The sequence below is a fragment of the Physella acuta genome, unplaced genomic scaffold (genome assembly GCF_028476545.2).
Source record: "Physella acuta isolate Inbredline_101_S28 unplaced genomic scaffold, ASM2847654v3 ptg000592l, whole genome shotgun sequence".
NCBI classification, from domain to species: domain Eukaryota; kingdom Metazoa; phylum Mollusca; class Gastropoda; family Physidae; genus Physella; species Physella acuta.
This window is the reverse complement of record NW_026732111.1, coordinates 1,379,322-1,397,455: the sequence shown is the minus strand read 5'-3', so window position 1 is coordinate 1,397,455 and position 18,134 is coordinate 1,379,322. Positions and strand designations below refer to the sequence as shown.

Genomic DNA, 18,134 nt, shown 5'->3' with positions numbered 1-18,134 from the left:
TGGCTTTGGGTGTGATGGTTTTGAGGTGAAGCTTCCTAAAGGTGTCTATTGTGTCTGTTAGAGCGTATTTCCTACCCCATTGGATTCTGTTGTATAGTGGAGTTGAGAGTTTTTGTTGTAACTGTTTGCAAATGTTTTGTGATTTTTCGTGTACAAGTTTTTCGCTGTTTTTTAACATTTGTAAGCATAGGCGTAGCGAGGACGGGGCAAGGGTAGCGGACAGCACCGGATGAGACCATTTAGGGGGGGGGGGGGGTGACACCAAGCTTAAATATTGCAAAATGTACAGAAGAAAAATGCCTTTTTACCAGATCCATTGGGGGTGACACCATGAACTAAACGTGTTAACTATACAGAAACAATACTACATCCAACTGTATTATATATATATATATATATATATATATATATATATATATATATATATATATATATATATATATATATATTATATTATATTATATTATTATATTGTAAAATAATATTTATGAAATTATTTATTTTTTTGTTCGTTAAATGGATTTCTATCTATTTTAATATATTTAGCAGATTTTGCGAGTAGTTTCCCTTTTAAAATTGTGTTCATATTGTTTTGAAAAATGGGGATAAATTTAAAAACATATTATTTTTTTGTATTGGTGTAGCAAAGACTATCAGCAATGGGTGGAAACTTAATTCGGCCAGAACCCGCTATATAGGGGTGGGGGTGGAGGGGGAGAGACAAGCCGTTTGGGGGAACCAAAATCCGAGAAAAACCACATCATATGTACTATGATGGTGATCGATCTAATGTAACTACCATACAGAGTTGCATAGACAATAAATCTACATAAGCTGTGAAAGTTAGATAAACCTCAAGACACTTCCATGACTTATTGCCCTTCTTAAATTAATCTTAAATTAATCCAATAGAGGTGCCTAAAAAGCTCGTTTTAATAATTTCGTAGTAAGAAAATTAAAAAAGCCCCCGACATACCATGTGGTGTAATGTACCAGGTGAGGAAACAAACACCTGACGGAAACCCACGGGTCTAGAGACTGGCACTATGGGTGAGTGAAATGTTCCATTCTTTATCACGTTATGGTCTGTCTGGCTAACGAACATCACGTTTTGGTCTGTCTGGCTAACGAAAATCACGTTATGGTCTGTCTGGCTAACGATTAGGTTTTTAAGACAAACTTACCTAAAAGATTAAAATCTTTGGACAATTTTGAAATAGCACCTTCAATATTTTCCAGCTAAAATAGTAATTTATAAAACGAATTAAAAAATCCCATAGTTTCGTACAACATACAATTGATGCAGTGATTTTAATTGGCTATGGCATATTATAAGAATAGAAACAAATTTAAAGCTCGTGTTTGTTTTAAATATATGTTATTAACTTGTCTATTTACATAGTGTTGATAATAAATGCATGATTTATCAACGTCGCAATTTAATTTTTTATAAAATTACTTCTTATATACCTTCATTATTCTATCTTCCCTTTTCTCCAACTTCTGGTTATAGATTTGAATCAGTTTGTCAATAGGCATCAACCTTTGTTGTAGGAGCTTGTTCATTAAAATGTACTAAAGAGCAGAACATTAAATAAAAGCATTAAAATTTTAATTATTTTTACTGCACATTTTAACTATCAAAAACATGTGTCTTAAAATTAGTATTGTACTTAATGTATAACTGTTGATACAGTTAATAAGTTGTCTTTTGATTTAATCAGGTTATAAAATGTGAAATAAGTTATCTTACGAGCATGTGTAAAATTGTGTACACACATAATTAGCAATTTTACCTTTTCTATTTGAGTTGGTGTATTCAGCTTGTAGAGCATCTATCTTTTCTGAATGTCTTTTTATTTCTTGTGTTATACTCTCAGTTTTATCTGTGTGATCTTGCCTCTCTTTATTTATGTTGTGTAAGTAGTTTTCATAATCTTTCATATCTAGATACAGGTTATCTAGTGTTTTGTTTGACTTTGATTCTTTTTCTTTTAAACTTTCAATTTCTTTGTTCAGCTCCTTTACTTTGTTATCTTGTTCACTCATTTGTTTTCTGAGGTTTTTAACATCCTGCTTTTGTTTTTTTGTCCGTTGTTCAATGTTTACCCCCATGTCACTCTGTTCTGTTACAAAGTTGTCTCTCCATTGTTTTATTTCCGATATGTCATCTGTAGACTTGTGTTGTGTGTCCTGTAGTGAAGATAGTGTTGTTTCAATATAGGCGAGTCTACGCTCTAGGTCAGGATGTTCTTCAACTGAGGATAGTCACAAGTATTCAGTTTATAATTTGAAATGGCTGGAACCTTAATAAAAAGGTTCTCAAAACAGCGTTAAACGTAGAAACGTTACTATAAAAATTTTCAAAAATTGAAATAAAACAAAATGTTCAAGTTTTAACATTTCACACAATAAAGTATGCTGCTGTTGAAACTGTTATACCAAACAAAACTAAGACATACCCGTTGTATGTTTGTCTTGTGTTTTGAGTTGTCTTGGTGATTCTACTGTGAGAATTGTTGCTGTTGTCTGTGTGTCAGGCTGTGGTAAAGATGGCGTTGGTTTGTTGACATCCATGTTGTCCTCGTCTGGTGGATTGGGGTTTAGAATTTTATTTTAGTTACAGTTCAAGGAATAATGTTGTATTGTAAACACAGTATTTCCATAGACTTAAAATATTTATTTTGAGTAAGTTGTTTTGATATTCTTTCATATCTAGTGTCAGTTTCTCTAGTGCTTTGTTTGACTTGGATTCTTTTTCTTTTAAACTTTCAATTTCTTTGTTCAGCTCCTTTATTTTGTTATCTTGTTCACTCATTTGTTTTCTAAGGTTTTTAAAATTTTGTTTTTGTTTTTTAGTCAGTTGTTCAATGTTTACCCCCATGTCACTCTGTTCTGTTACAAAGTTGTCTCTCCATTGTTTTATATTCTGATATGCCATCTGTAGACTTTACCTTTTTATCTTGTAGAGAAGATATGGTTGTCTTTATCTGCTCAAGGCGACATAATATATCTAAGGCAATACAATGTTAAGTCAATCAGAGAAGTAATACTGTTTGGAAATCAGATGCTACATTTCTTTTAAGAAAATAAATTAAAATATTTCACTGTTCCATTATTGGTTTAATGATAACTTTAAAAAAATTAAGTGTGTATACCTGATAATAGATGAAGTTCTTTAAGATTATGATATGTTGATTCACTACTGTCACGTTTTTCTGTTGCTGTAGTTTGTGGTGTAGACTGAGATGAAAATGACCTTCCTTCAGTACCTACAGTGTCTTTATTTTCGTCTTAAAAACATAAATCAACAATAATCTCTAAAATTTTAATCAAATATGTTTTTTTTCTAAAGTATGAATACTTTTTAACTTTTTTTTTTCAATATAATTTTAAGCTACATTTACTGCAATGTCAAGGGTATTTGATAAAATGAAATTTGTTAATATTAAATAATATTGACGCACCCCATATTTTTCGAAGCTTTCTTGTTATTATTTTATTTTTATTTTCTATTCAGTTATTGATAATTAATTGATACACCAGAGTATTAAACAAAATATCAGACACATGTATTTTAAAATATTTACCTAAAATATGTTCCGCTACATCCAACATGGCTGTTGTCGCTGATTCAAGATCTTGACATAGATCACAGTATGTCACAGATTTGTTGTCACTTTTATCTTCTAACCAAGTCTTGCTGTTTTGTACTGCCTTATGACATTAAACATTAACATAAAGCGTTAACAATATGTGTTGGGATGTTGTTTAAGAACATTGTTTTCTTTAATGTTTGTAGGTTTTAAATAATATACTTTATGTTTAACAACAACAAAATAGACAAATACCAATTGCCACTTACAATTTGTAAAGCTTCAACCACAGGTTTAATGACTTTTATATTTTCTTTTAAATACTTCATGTGTTCTGTAACATATTTGACTTGAATTCTAGGACGCATCTGAATAAAATAGAGTAAGTTAGATCGTAAAAACTAGAACATAAATTAAGATTTTTAGTTACGTTTTTTAATAAAAAGAATGTCTTTTTCACGGCGTCGTAACCACATAATTCTTATACACTATCCTTAAAAAGTTTCAGACTTGAATTATTTAAACATTATTTGTAAACAATTATTTCAAAGAATTTAATTGCCATTAGCCAACATTTGTAGTCTTTGTGATTCGACAGTTGTCTAGCTTTGTAAACATTAAGTTTGTGGAAATTTTGATGTCGTGTAAAACTCGGATTTAACATTATTTTAAAATGTAAACTCACTTTTGACTGAAGAATAAAACAAAGTTTTTAGTTGTTTTGCTCTTGTTGCAGACAAACTAGTTCCAGTAGTAACAAAATGTCGCCCCGCTTCAATGAACAAAGAGTCAAGTCAATAACACAAATTACCCTTACCATGTAGTGATATCTCTAGTTATTTATACTTTGTACTGTATCGTTCTTTGGCTTATTATCCTGCTATTTATCTTCTCAATAAACATATAAAACCTGTTAATCGTGTTATCATCCATATTACACACGATGTGATTTTATCAGTTATAATGATTGGGTGATGGTGTAAGTTCGTTCAAGCTAATCGTTAATTGTAGGTACCTTTACCCTAGTTTTGATAGTACATCATACACTCACTCGTATAAACAATAAAAATTCGTCAGCGCATAGTAAATAATTTAATTTAGTTTTGGTGAACAGACACGTGATAAAAAATCTCAGTGGTCGCGAGATGTGAGTGAGAGGAGTGGGTTACGGGTCGCATCATTTTCAAACTTTTAGGAGTGGGGTGGGCGTATGATGACACCCCAATTAATACTTCCCATGGTAACCATACTTTTTCAACTTCAATTTATAACTGTTAGTTTACATTGCTTAAGCACAGGTTCATTATGGGTAGGGGAGTGTTGAGAGAGAACATCTTTCAGAGCAACCAGTTCCGCTTCTAGGTGGATTAATATAATGTGTACACAAAGTGACGTCATTTGACATCAGAGAATCGAGTGAGGATACACACCAAAACATCTTTCATGGTGCAAAAACTGTATATCATAAATCATAAGAGTTAAGCATGTAATCCACCTAAGCAGATTTGAGCGACACCACATTGGGCAATCGTAAATCAAATATTTACTCGATGGTTGGATGTGACTTCCAAGTAACGTTTAGATAATATCAAGAATGGTTGAATACAACAGTCTCCAAGTGTAAAAGTATAAGTGTGTGCGTGTGCGTGTGTGTGTGTTTAGAGTGTGTGGGGGAGGAGACACTAACAAAAGAATAAAAATATAATTGTAAATTTGATAGTGTCCGTTGACTTAGTCATTTCGCCGTACATTAGTTTCAGTATTGATTTGTTATGCATAATATGTGATATGATTAAACAAACTATCACAACTTACGTTAGTTAACCTAACGTTTAACTCACAGTCTTACACATTTAAACAAACTATTACAACAGACCGCACTAAATAGTCAGTAGAACAATGTATCGACCTACACTTGATTTATAGCTTAAAGGCATCTGTTGACAGGAATTAAAAATGTTACATGGGTGTCTTTATTGTTGCAGTTTTGAAAAACAATTATCTGCTAACGTACATTAGTCGCTCCCCTCCCCACACTGTGAGCACGCAACGTTAAACAGCCACACAAAATACACACTGATTAAAAAAAAAGAAACGTTCACCTTATATCTGTCAACTTCATCTTGATAAAAACACAACAGAAGCTGTTGGATCCATTCTTACTACATTCTATAGTATTCGAATTCACGGAATCCATTTTAATCAAAACACAGAAAAACATGCGGCATTAGATGATGGATTATATCTGGTTACTGTCACGTTACAGGAGACGGGAGATGAGCAAATCCGAGTTAGTGTGTTAAATGGAGATAACGCCTTGCAGAAACAAGATTTTGTAAAATCTGCAACATATTTTAGGTGGCAAATCTGCAATTTGTGTTAACAAAGAAAGAAGACAAACTCGACTTAAAGCTTCTCAAGCACAAGTGGTGGGGGACACGCAACATACACCTAGTGGCTTACCTTTTATATGATAGTAAAACTGTTTTCATAAGTAAACAAAAACTAAATTGTGTAAGACAGCCTCGGTGGTTTGTATGGTAGTGTTGTAGATTGTTCTGGGCTTAGTATTTGATCGTATTGTTTACATGTAGACCAATATCAGATATCTTTAAGCAACACCCCATTCAGCACAACACGATAAGCAACAGATCCACCCCCCCCCCTCCTGTAAAGACATTTCCTTTCCACACCCCCTTCTAGGACGTTTGGCTATTCATCTCAAAATTGAAAAAGATGTTAAAAAATAAAAGCCACATACAATTGTGTTGTCTAAGTATCATTGCTTAACTCATGTTAGGGAAAACCAAAGAAAAAAATAAGGCGGACGAGCAGGATGCTTAAGTTATCTCCTTTTATTTTAGCTTTTTGTAACACATGATGCAACTCTCTATACTTGGTTCATGCAAATGCTTCTTTTTAAGTTAAAAAAAGAGAATGCCTTCTACTTACAGTCGTATATGTTATGTCCTGTCGAATACCCAAACTATTCACAAAAACCCAGTTTCACTTTATTTAAGATGCCTTGTCCCCAAAGAGAGACACATCAGTAAATCTGAAACCAACTAAGTTGGCAGGTTTGTCCCCTTCTATTGAAATTATTCCTTCCAGAATTGTACTACATTATTTGATACAGCCCACTTATTTTTATCATATTTGTCTTGTTTTGAAACATTGTAATCATATTTGAGTTCAATATTGAATATAAAATAAAAAGGTAGTAAGTATATACGAGCAAAGTGAATGATACATTAATAAATCAGTGTACAACATATTCCATGTTTCTATTGCAGGCAAACGATTTTTGTTGACACAAAGATAAAAACGTAATTTAAGTTATACATATCAAACTAGAGTTATCATTGTGTCCTAAATGTTAAAGACGTCAGTTGACAGTAGTCCGACAAGACACATACACGTTGATTGTGTTGAATCGGTTAGACATGTGTATGGTAAACATATGACATGACTTGACATGGATTCTAAACACATAAAAGTTTAATACAGTGTGTTTACAAATTTAGTTTTTTACATTCGTTTTTTTTTTTAAATAATTTCCCAACCACCATGTTTAGTGTTGTGCATTTATAAATTAACGATAGTAAAACTACTGAAGCTGGATAACATTGCGCCTTGATCTACTGCATACACTTTAAAGAAAAGTTCTTCCCCTTTCTTCATGTCGACAACCACTGACCCAGCAGCGCTAGTTCTATTAGATTTAACATCTATAGTAGCACACACCCTGTCTCCAGCCACCACAATAACTCCAATTAGGTTATCTGTCCTATCATTTAGACTTACAGAAACAAGATATAAACCATCATGTGGTGATACAAATTGTCCTGTTATTTGGTTAAAATATTGACCGTTATATTCACGTACTTCACTAAATGTTGAAATAATTGATTGTCTCTGAGATGTGTTTGTAGAGCAAGCTGCAGATGACACGCATATCTGTTACATACACGTTACTCTGTTAATTAGAAAACATATGTATGAACTAGTGTGTGTTAGGGTAGGTGTTTGTTGACAGATACAATGATACTAAATAGAAAGACAAATAAAAAAAGCCAATAGAGGTTGTTTTTTTTTTTGTTTTTTTTTTTTATTTGTTTTTTACATTTAATCACAATAATAGCTAATTTCAGCATATTTCAATATATTTACAATTGCCTAACATGAATCAATATTTTTAACATACTAGACACATACTGAAGTTGTCAAGTGAACTTATTCAAACTGTGTCTTTAATATAGTTCATTTGGTTTGGCTTTCTTTTTAAAACACAAATCTTGCACAAATTAAATGTGAAATATATGTAAAAAGGAGCTATCCTATATGTTTATTTTAGTGAAGTAAAACATTAATTGGTGATCAGTGTTTCTTCCGGACTTTTTTCGTCAGAGGGGGGGGGGGGGGGGCTTGAAATTTTCTGGGGAGGGGGGACTATAATTTACGAGAGGTGGACACTGGTAAAAGTATATATATATTTTTTCTAAATTTCTATATAAATCCCTTTTCGATTGGGAAGGTGGGGGCGGTAGACTTTCCACAGGGGGAGGGGGGTGGGGGAAGAGATGCCTGAAAGAAACTCTGTTGGTGATCACACTGAATTATTTGGACTTGTGTAATGATGTAATGATGTCTAAACAAATAACATATAAACCATTCGCGTTTGTGTTTACATGTAGTCTACACACATAGTAAGTTGTTAGTGTTTATTTAACATGGTGGTTACATATTTTATTGTTTTAAGAATTTACCATCCAACATGTTTTGTGTTGTACTTCTGTAAACTAACGATAGTAAAATGACTCAAGATCGATAACTTTGCGTCATGATCTGCGTAAAACACTCTAAGTTAAATTTCTTGAGCTTTATTCAAGTCATCAACCACTGACCCAGCAGCGCATTTCACTTCTATAGACTAACACCACCTACCTCTAACCCACTTACTAACTCCAATCAGTTATATTCACTTTCATGTAGAGTTACACCGACAAGATATAAACCATCATGGTGTTTGATTAAAATATTGACCATTATGTTTATATTCTAAACAAAATTTTAAAATAATTGATCCATTATTGACAGTTATCTGAAGAGCATATATATTTATATATATACTCATACATATATATATAGGCCTATATATATATAAATAAGTTTGATACATAGCTATAAATCAAGAGTTGAATATATATCATATAGATATAGGTAAGACCTATTTGTGTGTGTGTGTGTATGCGTGTGTTTGTGTAGGTGTTAATTCACATACACCGTTGCACCGACTTAAAAGCAATATAGGTTTTTATTTATTGTTAACACGGAATCGCAATAACAGTTACTTGCAATATATTTCAGCATATTTATAAATGCATAACAATAACGTGAATTATTATTTTTAAATAATTCGTTTTGTAATAGTTCATTTGGTTTTTCTCAAAATTGTGGATGCAAGTTTCATAGTTAACACACAAATATATTTTATTTTTTATCACATTTAACGTACAGAAAATATATTTTACACATAAAGCTGTCATATAGAGAAGTAAAATATACGTAAAAATAGTTATGTTATATGTTTATTTTAGTCAAGTAGAACATTAATTGGTGATCAAATTAAATTATTTGGAAGTGTATAATGATACCTAAACAAATAACATATAAACCATTCAAGTGTTTCTATACATGTAGTCTACACCCATAGTAAGTTGTTAGCGTGTGTTTAACATGGTAGTTGCATATTTTATTGTTTTGAGAATTTACCATCCACCATGTTTTGTATTGTACTTCTATAAACTAACGATAGTAAAACTACTGTAGCAGGATAATATTGCGCATGCATCTGCGTGAGACACTTGAAAGTACAGTTCTTGACCTTTCTTCATGTCAACAACCACTGACTCAGCAGCGCTAGTTCTGGCTGATTTCACTTCTATAGACGTACAACACCTGTCTCCAGTCACTACAGCAACTTTAACAAGTTTATCTGCCCATTCATGTAGAGTGACACAGACAAGATATAAACCATCATGTGGTGATACAAATTTTCCTGTTGTTCGATTAAAATGTTGACCGTTATATTCACGTACGTCATCAAGTGTTGAAATAATTAATCCATTACTGACAGGTGTGTCACCAGCAAGTTGTACATAACAAGCATATCTGTTACATACACGTGAATCTGTTGATAGGAAAACTTATGCATGATGTAAAAGTTTAATTAATGGTATGACAATTTGATCAATAATATTTGTGAATTGTCATTTCATTAGTTTATGTTATTATCCCTAAACATAATATTATATGTGTTTTATATGCAGTTCAGAATGTAAGTAACAACGGCAAACCCAAATAAAGCAATTTTTTTTTGAAATAATAAATTATGTAAGATAATCCATAATGTTTACCTAATTGTCTAAGGCTACAAATTGAAACACTAGACCACTAGTTTAGTACGGTCCTCAGTTTTAGTGGTGTTAGTTTATCGTTTCCTAAGAATCGAAACTACGAGCGTAGTAGGTGACGTAATAAGTCCCTAAATGTACAACAAATAGTATGTGCGTTATGTTATATTAGTGTTTACGACAAATTCCTGAAAGATACTTGTCTTAATGCCCTTTATTTTAGATTTCAGCCCTGGCTCGTTTGGGACTTCTTAATATTAGAAACATAAAAAGATGAAGTGAAGTCAATTGAAATTAGTTCATTTGGAATTGTCGTAAATGTCTTGCTGTACACCGCTGTAGGTCGACCCCCGACATACCAGGTGGTGTAATCTACCAGGTGAGGAAACAAACACCTGACGGAAACCCACGGGTCTAGAGACTGGCACTATGGGTGAGTGAAATGTTCCATTCTTTATCACGTGATTGTCTGTCTGGCTAACGAACATCACGTTATGCTCTGTCTGGCTAACGAACATCACGTTATGGTCTGTCTAGCTAACGAACTTTACGTTATGGTCTGTCTGGCTAACGAACATCACGTTATGGTCTGTCTGTCTAACGAACATCACGTTATGGTCTGTCTGGCTAACGAACATCACGTTATGGTCTGTCTGGCTAACGAACTTTACGTTATGGTCTGTCTGGCTAACGAACATCACGTTATGGTCTGTCTGACTAACGAACATCACGTTATGGTCTGTCTGGCTAACGAACATCACGTTTTGGTCTGTCTGGCTAACGAACATCACGTTATGGTCTGTCTGGCTAACGAACTTTACGTTATGGTCTGTCTGGCTAACGAACATCACGTTATGGTCTGTCTGACTAACGAACATCACGTTATGGTCTGTCTGACTAACGAACATCACGTTTTGGTCTGTCTGGCTAACGAACATCACATTATGGTCTGGCTAACGAACATCACGTTATGGTCTGTCTGTCTAACGGACATCACGTTATGGTCTATCTGTCTAACGAACATCACGTTATGGTCTGTCTGGCTAACGAACATCAAATCATGGTCTGTCTGGCTAACGAACATCACGTTATGGTCTGTCTGGCTAACGAACATCACGTTTTGGTCTGTCTGGCTAACGAACATCACGTTATGGTCTGTCTGGCTAACGAACATCACGTTTTGGTCCGTCTGGTTGTATGGTTTGGTTTAAAAAAATATTTTTTAAGACAAACTTACCTATTAGATTCAAATCATTGGACATTTTTGAAATAGTATCTTCAATATTTTCCAGCTGAAAAAAGATTTTATAAAACGATTGAAAAGATCACATAGTTATGTAGATCATAAAATTGCTGCACTCTCATATTATTAAATGGTCTATTAACAGAGTGTTAATGATCAATGCATAATTATCAACGTCATAATATATATTTTATCAAATTACTACACATATACCTTTGTTATTTTTTTCCCCTTAGTTTCCAATTTCTGGTTAAAGATTTGAATCAGTTTGTCAATGGGCATCAACCTTTGTTGCAGGAGTTTGTACATCAAATTGTGCTAAATGGCAGAAAATTGAATTTTAATTATTTTTAATGCACATTATAACTTACAAAAACATGTGTCTTAAAATTAGTAATAATTGTAATACAGGTATAACTTTTGATAAAGTTACTTAGTTGTGTGTTGATTTAACCAGGTTACAAAATGTAAAATAAGTTATCTGGCCAGTATGGGTAAAATTGTGTTAGCACATCATTAGCAATTTTGCCTTTTCTATTTGAGTTGATGTATTAAGCTTGATTTTATAACTCTCTTCTAGTAGGGTAGACATCTGATCTGAATGTTTTTTAATTTCTTGTGTTATTCTATCAGTTGTATCTGCGTGATCTTGCAACTCTTTACTTATTGTCAGTAAGTTGTTTTCATATTCCTTCATATCTAGTGACAGTTTCTTTAGTGTTTTGTTTGACTTGGATCTTTTTTCTTTTAAACTTTCAATTTCTTTGTTTAGCTCCTTTACATTGGTATCTTGTTCACTCATTTGTTTTCTGAGGTTTTTAAAATTCTGCTTTTGTTTTTTAGTCAGTTGTTCAATGTCACTCTGTTCCGTTACAAAGTTTTTTCTCCATTGTTTTATTTCTGACGCGTCTTCTTTAGTTTTTTGTATTGAACTTTCTAGACAAGATATTCTGTTTTCTAAAAGTCCCAGTCGAGTGAATACTACTTCTGTAATGTATAACAAATAAAGTAATAGCAGCATTTCCAATACAATAGAATAAGTTCAATGTTTGCACACTTTTTATTCTATTTTTAACTTTTTGACTTAGCGAAAAAATTTTTTTATACCTTCTTGATTTTTAACTAGTTTAGTCACTTGATTTATTGATTCACTTTGGTCAGGTGTTTCTGTTTTTGTAGGCTCTAGAGTAGACTGAGCTACAGATGGCGTGCTACCATCAACATCGACAAGCTCTTCATTATCGCCTTTCGGTAAAAGTATACATAATAAGTTGAATTAAAATTGCAATTAGATTTTTGCTTTAGTTCATGAGTGATTACATAAATTACATAGACGTATTGTTTTCAACGTTTACTTAAAATGTTTGAAGCTACATCCAACAAGGCCGTGGTTGCTGATGCAAGTTCCTGGCAAAGATCTATGTATGTAATAGAAGGGTTGTCATTTATATCTTCCATCCACGTCTTACTTTTTTCCAATGCCTGATGACAAAAAACATGTTGAAGTTGTCGAAACTATATGGCTTCTATAAGTAACTTTTTACTACCTACATGCTTATACCCGAAACGACAATAACATAATTCAACATTAAAAGAAATTCATAATCGCTCACATTTTTCATCAAGCCAATAACAGGCTCCATCAATTGAATTGGTTCTTCCAAATATTTCATCTGTTCTCTAACAACCTTCAGCTGAATTCTGGGACGCATCTAAATAAAAGAAATTATATTTTGTGTCTTTAATAAATCACCTCTTTTCTTCATTTAGAGCTTTGAGGTGTTTTTCTTTCGCTTCCAGGTGTCACATGCGCTTTAAATATAATAACTATAGTACATAACCTTTTATTTGATAATAAAGTGAGCATGTTTACGTGTCTTGAATTTCCCTAATGTTTTTTTACGTTTTAAAAAAAATGGAGAAAAAGAATCGTAAAACTTTTTTTTTAAACTAATATTTTTAAACTCAAAATTCATCTATAAAAGTGTAAATAAAGCTTGCATATTAAAATTAACTAGCATATAAAACGCACCAAGTCTAATTAAATAAAATAACACATTTAGTTTAAAGATAATTTTTAAAAAATTCTTAAAACATTTTTAGTTTCATTAGCGTTTTATGTTATCTTCTCATCTTTTTAGCCGTTCGTACCAAAGACACATGGGGTAGAAGCTGTAGAGTTCATCTGCTTCAGAGACCTCGGCATATAAATGGATAGTGTGGTCAGCAGTATGACCAGCCGCTTTTGTTTCCCTAACGTGAGTTAGGTACCCACCGCAGCTGGGTGGACTAGAGATACTGTACTGACTTAAACCCGGATTTGAACTCGACTCTAGCTTTCTACCGCACTCTACTGCTAGGCCACGCCGTCCGATGTTATCTGTTACCATCTAGAATCAGTTCTAGTAATTCCTTGGGGATAATCATAATAAGAAATAATAATAACTAATTACCATTGCAAAATTGATTGTTCCGGCAAGAAAAAAAATATCTATATATATGTGTATATATATATATATATATATATATATATATATATATATATATATATATATATATATATATATATATATATAATTACATTCGTCTACTTATAATGCTGTTATAAAAAATAATACCAACATCAGTTTACCAATGTCCATGATTTGACAATTTAGACTTCGAGAGTACTTATACACTTCACATATGTTTATGGTGATAAAACAAAATATATAGATGTTTTTGTTTTTGAAAATGTAAAGAACATTTTTCAACCAGCCGATATTGTAAAAACTTATAATAACAGCAACCAAAAAGACGACTGTGTCCTTCCTACACGATTTCAACAGTTGATGTTTTATTTATAACGAGAACAGTTGATGTTTTATTGTGAATGAAATTCAAATTCAAATTTATTCAAATTTATTCAAAAAACGGTTACAATTGTAGGCACGGAGGCCTTTTTTCACATTGGCCGTTTAAACAAATAAAACAAATCAATAACACATAGCAGTAACAGCACTAAAAATGTGGAATAAAGAAATAATGTTACATAGTTATAATACAAAAGGAGATAAAAAATAGAATATAATAGATGAATGAGAAATGTTACAATGAGTCAGTTAGAGATGTCATTAAATAATTGTAGTTTTAGTTTAGATTTGAATACATTTTCAGATCTAGATAAATTTATATTATTAGGAAGATTGTTCCACAAATTAGAACCATAGTAGGCGAAGCTATGTTTTTGGAAAAAAGTTGTATATGGGAATGGTAAATTAAGACGACGATTTAATTTTATGTTAAAAGAAAATAGGTCTGATAAGTAAGAGGGGGCTGTTTCGTGGAATATTGTATATAAGAAAATTGATTTAGTATATATTATCTTTTTATTTAATGGAAGTATTTTAGTTGTAAGAAAAGAATCCAGACTACTAGACAAGCCAGTAACCAGTTTGATAGCCCTTTTTTGTAAAGATAGAAGAGGACGCTTCTTAGTTATAAAGCTGCCGCTCCACACTACAGAAGCATAATCCAACCTAGATTGAATAAAAGCTTCATAAAAAACTAGCCTGCTCCTAAGTTCTTTATCCTTGCTAATTGAAAAGTCTTCTTTAATAAGGACAATCTTAGAAAATGAATATGATCGGACCAAGTGAGGTTGTGATCTATAACCAATCCTAGGCATTTGTAACTATATACCTGTTCAATGTTTGTATTGTCTATAGTAATGCGTAATGCGGTGGATGGAAAACGAAGGCGTTTCTGATGAGTTGTAATAAACATTGACTTGGTTTTATCGGGGTGAAGTTTCATTTAGTTAAATTTTGTCCAAGTAGCAAGCTGATTGGCAAACGTTTGAAGTTTGTAACTGAGTGACTCAGCACTGTCTGCAAAGACATGTAAAGAAGTATCATCAGCGAACATATCGCACTGACCAGCGTCAATGTGTAATGGAAGATCATTAATGTCTAAAGAAAAAGTAAAGAACCTAAGATTGAGCCCTGTGGAACCCCTATATTGACATATTTCTGTGAAGAGATGGTATTAAGGTGAAACACGCGTTGAGATCGGTTAGATAAAAAGGAGTGAAGTAACCTAACTGTAAAGTCGTGGAATTTGCAATTCTTTCATCATTCTATAGCGTGTGGGAACCCAACGGCAGCCATTTTAATAAAACCACAGGAAAACTTGTAGCACCAGATGATGGTTTATATCTTGTGATTGTAACGCTGCAGGAATGTGAGGATAAACTGATTCAAATATTTGTGTACAGGGATGACGCATTTTGTAAGAGCTTTCATGTTAACTCAGCCAACACATCTGCCGCTGGATCAACTGTCATTAAAATGAAGAAAGGTCATGAACTTTACTTTAAAGTTGACTATGCTGATGATGGAGCCAAGCTACAAGGAGGAAGTGGCTTTACTATACTTAGATTGTAAATTTAATCATGCTTATGAAATAAGTAGTTTATCATATATTCCACGTTACAACATTTTCGATTGTTTTTACTTTCTTGTATATACGAAGTATAGAGAAAGTCTTGTAATCGTGCAAAAAAAAAAAATCTCGACGTTTCACACCTCACTGATACGGAAAAACATAATTTTGCAATCTTGTCCGTATGTCTGTGTGTCTGTCTGTGTGTCTGTCTGTGTGTCTGTCTCTCCGTGTGTAAACACGATAACTTGAGTACCGTTACAGCTAGGTTGATGAAATTTCATATATAAGTATTTAATCAAAATCGTAGATCCGTATCAACTTTTGAGCGATTTCCGATAACCGGAAGTGGTACTTTTCCTACTTTGAATTTTTCAAAAGCCTATAACTTGAGTACTATTTCAGATAGATAAATGAAATTTCATATGTAAGTAAAAGATCTAATTCTCTATCTTCTGTCAAATTTTGAGTCATTTCCGTTGACTGGAAGTAGTACTTTACGCTACTTCCGATTTCTCAAAAAACTAATGTAAATTTTAAAAGTAATAATAATATTGCGCACTATTATGCGCTTTTTTATTTTGCGTTCACTTGGTGTGCAATTAATTTGTCTACGAGATTTTATTCTATTTTTAAAACTTTAAGTATTTAAAATGGATTAAAAATCATGTCTATAGCCCGAGTTCCCATCCCCTGTTATTTTATATAAGAATATTCGAGAAAGTTTAGGGGAGATTACTCCCGGTTTATTATTATCCAATGTGCATATATTGTGTGCATGTGCATATCGTTTCAATAAGCATGTTTCACTGATTATTGCAGTATTATTTTAGAAAAATATTTGAACACGCTGAATTATCATCTACACTTAATTTTTTTTTAACAAATGGTTTGATTTCTTTTTCGGTTGCATTTTAAAATACATCCAATTAAACATTCAAAGAGTTTGTGTTTGAGTGTTCTAACATTAATTAATTTTAAGACAATATAAAGTAGCTATGCTTCGCAGGTGCTTTGACCATAGGGGCTTTGACCAGAGGGGCTTTGACCATAGGGTTTTTCACCACAGCGGAGCTTTGACCATAGGGTCTTTGGCCATAGGGGGTTTGACCACTAGTGTTTTCTCAGTAGAGGGTGTTTGATCAACGGGTGTATGATCACAAACGCTGTGTCCGCCGTTAACCACAGGTGATTTGTCCATGTAGGGTCTTTGTTCACCGCTTTTGTTTTGTTCATTTTTTCTTGAAATTATTTTTAAATAATTAAATACGAGATATCGGTATAATTGTATCATTAAAGTGCATTAGCTCAACTATCTAGTCTGTGATAAGTCAGATGTATAAAGTTAATCTAACACTAACTTTAGGTTTGCTAAATGTAAACTTACATCTGACTAAATAATCCTAAGTTCTAAAATGTTTGGCACTTACATTTATTCAATCTAGTTCCAATATAATAAATGTGACTCCACTTAAAAGAAAAAAACAAAGTGTGAAGTCGTGAACACAAGTTGCAGCTACCACTTAGTGATGCCTGTTTTATGTGTACTTTGTACTGATCCGTTCTTTAGCTTAATTTCAAACCATTTATCTTTGTTTAATACAACATGTAGCATCATATCGTGTTATCATGTAATCATTGAATTGTTTTATCACTTATATCTGTTCTAGTTAAGTTATGATCAAATCAAACAGTACGTGACTGCTGATAGACTGTTTATAAACTAAAGTGTATGTATGTCAGTGATACATTTCTCTGCAATACACAAAGTCAGCGTAAAGTAAATAACAAGCAAATAAGATGGGTGAAATATAAACCTTGGATCTCGGCCTTTTGAAATCTCAGTGGACGCCCATGTTTATGACGAACCATTGATATGAAAATGATAAGTGTTCTCTTCACGCTGATCATTTCATGTTTTCACAACCAAGAAATCCACCCACCTTCTTTACATTGTTTGTTAGTTAATGTAGTGCTCGGCACATATTTGGGAGAAAAGAACTTGACATTATATTTCGATATGGTTTTGAGATGTTTGCATATTATCTGTCTATAGTGAAGATAGGTTTCGTACACAAACTATTGCTTAAAGCGATACCACTTTAATTAGGTTTTTCTACAACACATGGAACAGCAATAGATATTAACCAATTTATAATTTGAGCTAACTTTTATTAGACTCACCGTGAATAATACAAAATATATTTGCAATACAAACAGAAATGTTAAACTTGCAAAATACATTTATATGTATCAAGTATAGAGTAATATCTATGATTGTCAAATTAGTTTTACTGCATCCATTTTTCATTATTTTCTTATTAAGGACTTAATAATACTACAAATATACAGTCTTAATATTATATAAAGTAAAAGTAATGCTAGATAGAGTTATAAAACAGTCATGATATCTTCAGTGTATAAAGTAAATAATCCTAGCGATCCATTAGGCAGACGATG

General features: G+C 32.6%; 3 protein-coding genes across 3 annotated transcripts in view; 1 reads left to right on the top strand and 2 right to left on the bottom strand.

Moving 5' to 3' along the window:
* The window catches only part of LOC131947365 (uncharacterized), a 253,332-nt gene that overhangs the window by 76,020 nt on the left and 159,178 nt on the right, over nt 1-18,134 (top strand). The window lies entirely within an intron of this gene.
* On the bottom strand, nt 2,744-4,399 carry LOC131947373 (uncharacterized). The gene is made up of 4 exons (XM_059308578.1): nt 4,282-4,399; nt 3,866-3,964; nt 3,591-3,717; nt 2,744-3,293 (listed from the first exon to the last, which is right to left on the bottom strand). Exons 2-4 carry the CDS (start codon nt 3,962-3,964, stop codon nt 3,145-3,147), a joined length of 375 nt encoding a protein of 124 aa, XP_059164561.1. The 5' UTR covers nt 4,282-4,399; the 3' UTR covers nt 2,744-3,144.
* Nucleotides 9,362-17,221, bottom strand: LOC131947352 (uncharacterized). Its single transcript, XM_059308550.1, has 8 exons — nt 17,105-17,221; nt 12,866-12,964; nt 12,608-12,734; nt 12,360-12,497; nt 11,782-12,239; nt 11,466-11,570; nt 11,247-11,301; nt 9,362-9,786 (listed from the first exon to the last, which is right to left on the bottom strand). The coding sequence occupies exons 2-8, from the start codon at nt 12,962-12,964 to the stop codon at nt 9,395-9,397; spliced, it is 1,374 nt and encodes a 457-aa protein (XP_059164533.1). The 5' UTR covers nt 17,105-17,221; the 3' UTR covers nt 9,362-9,394.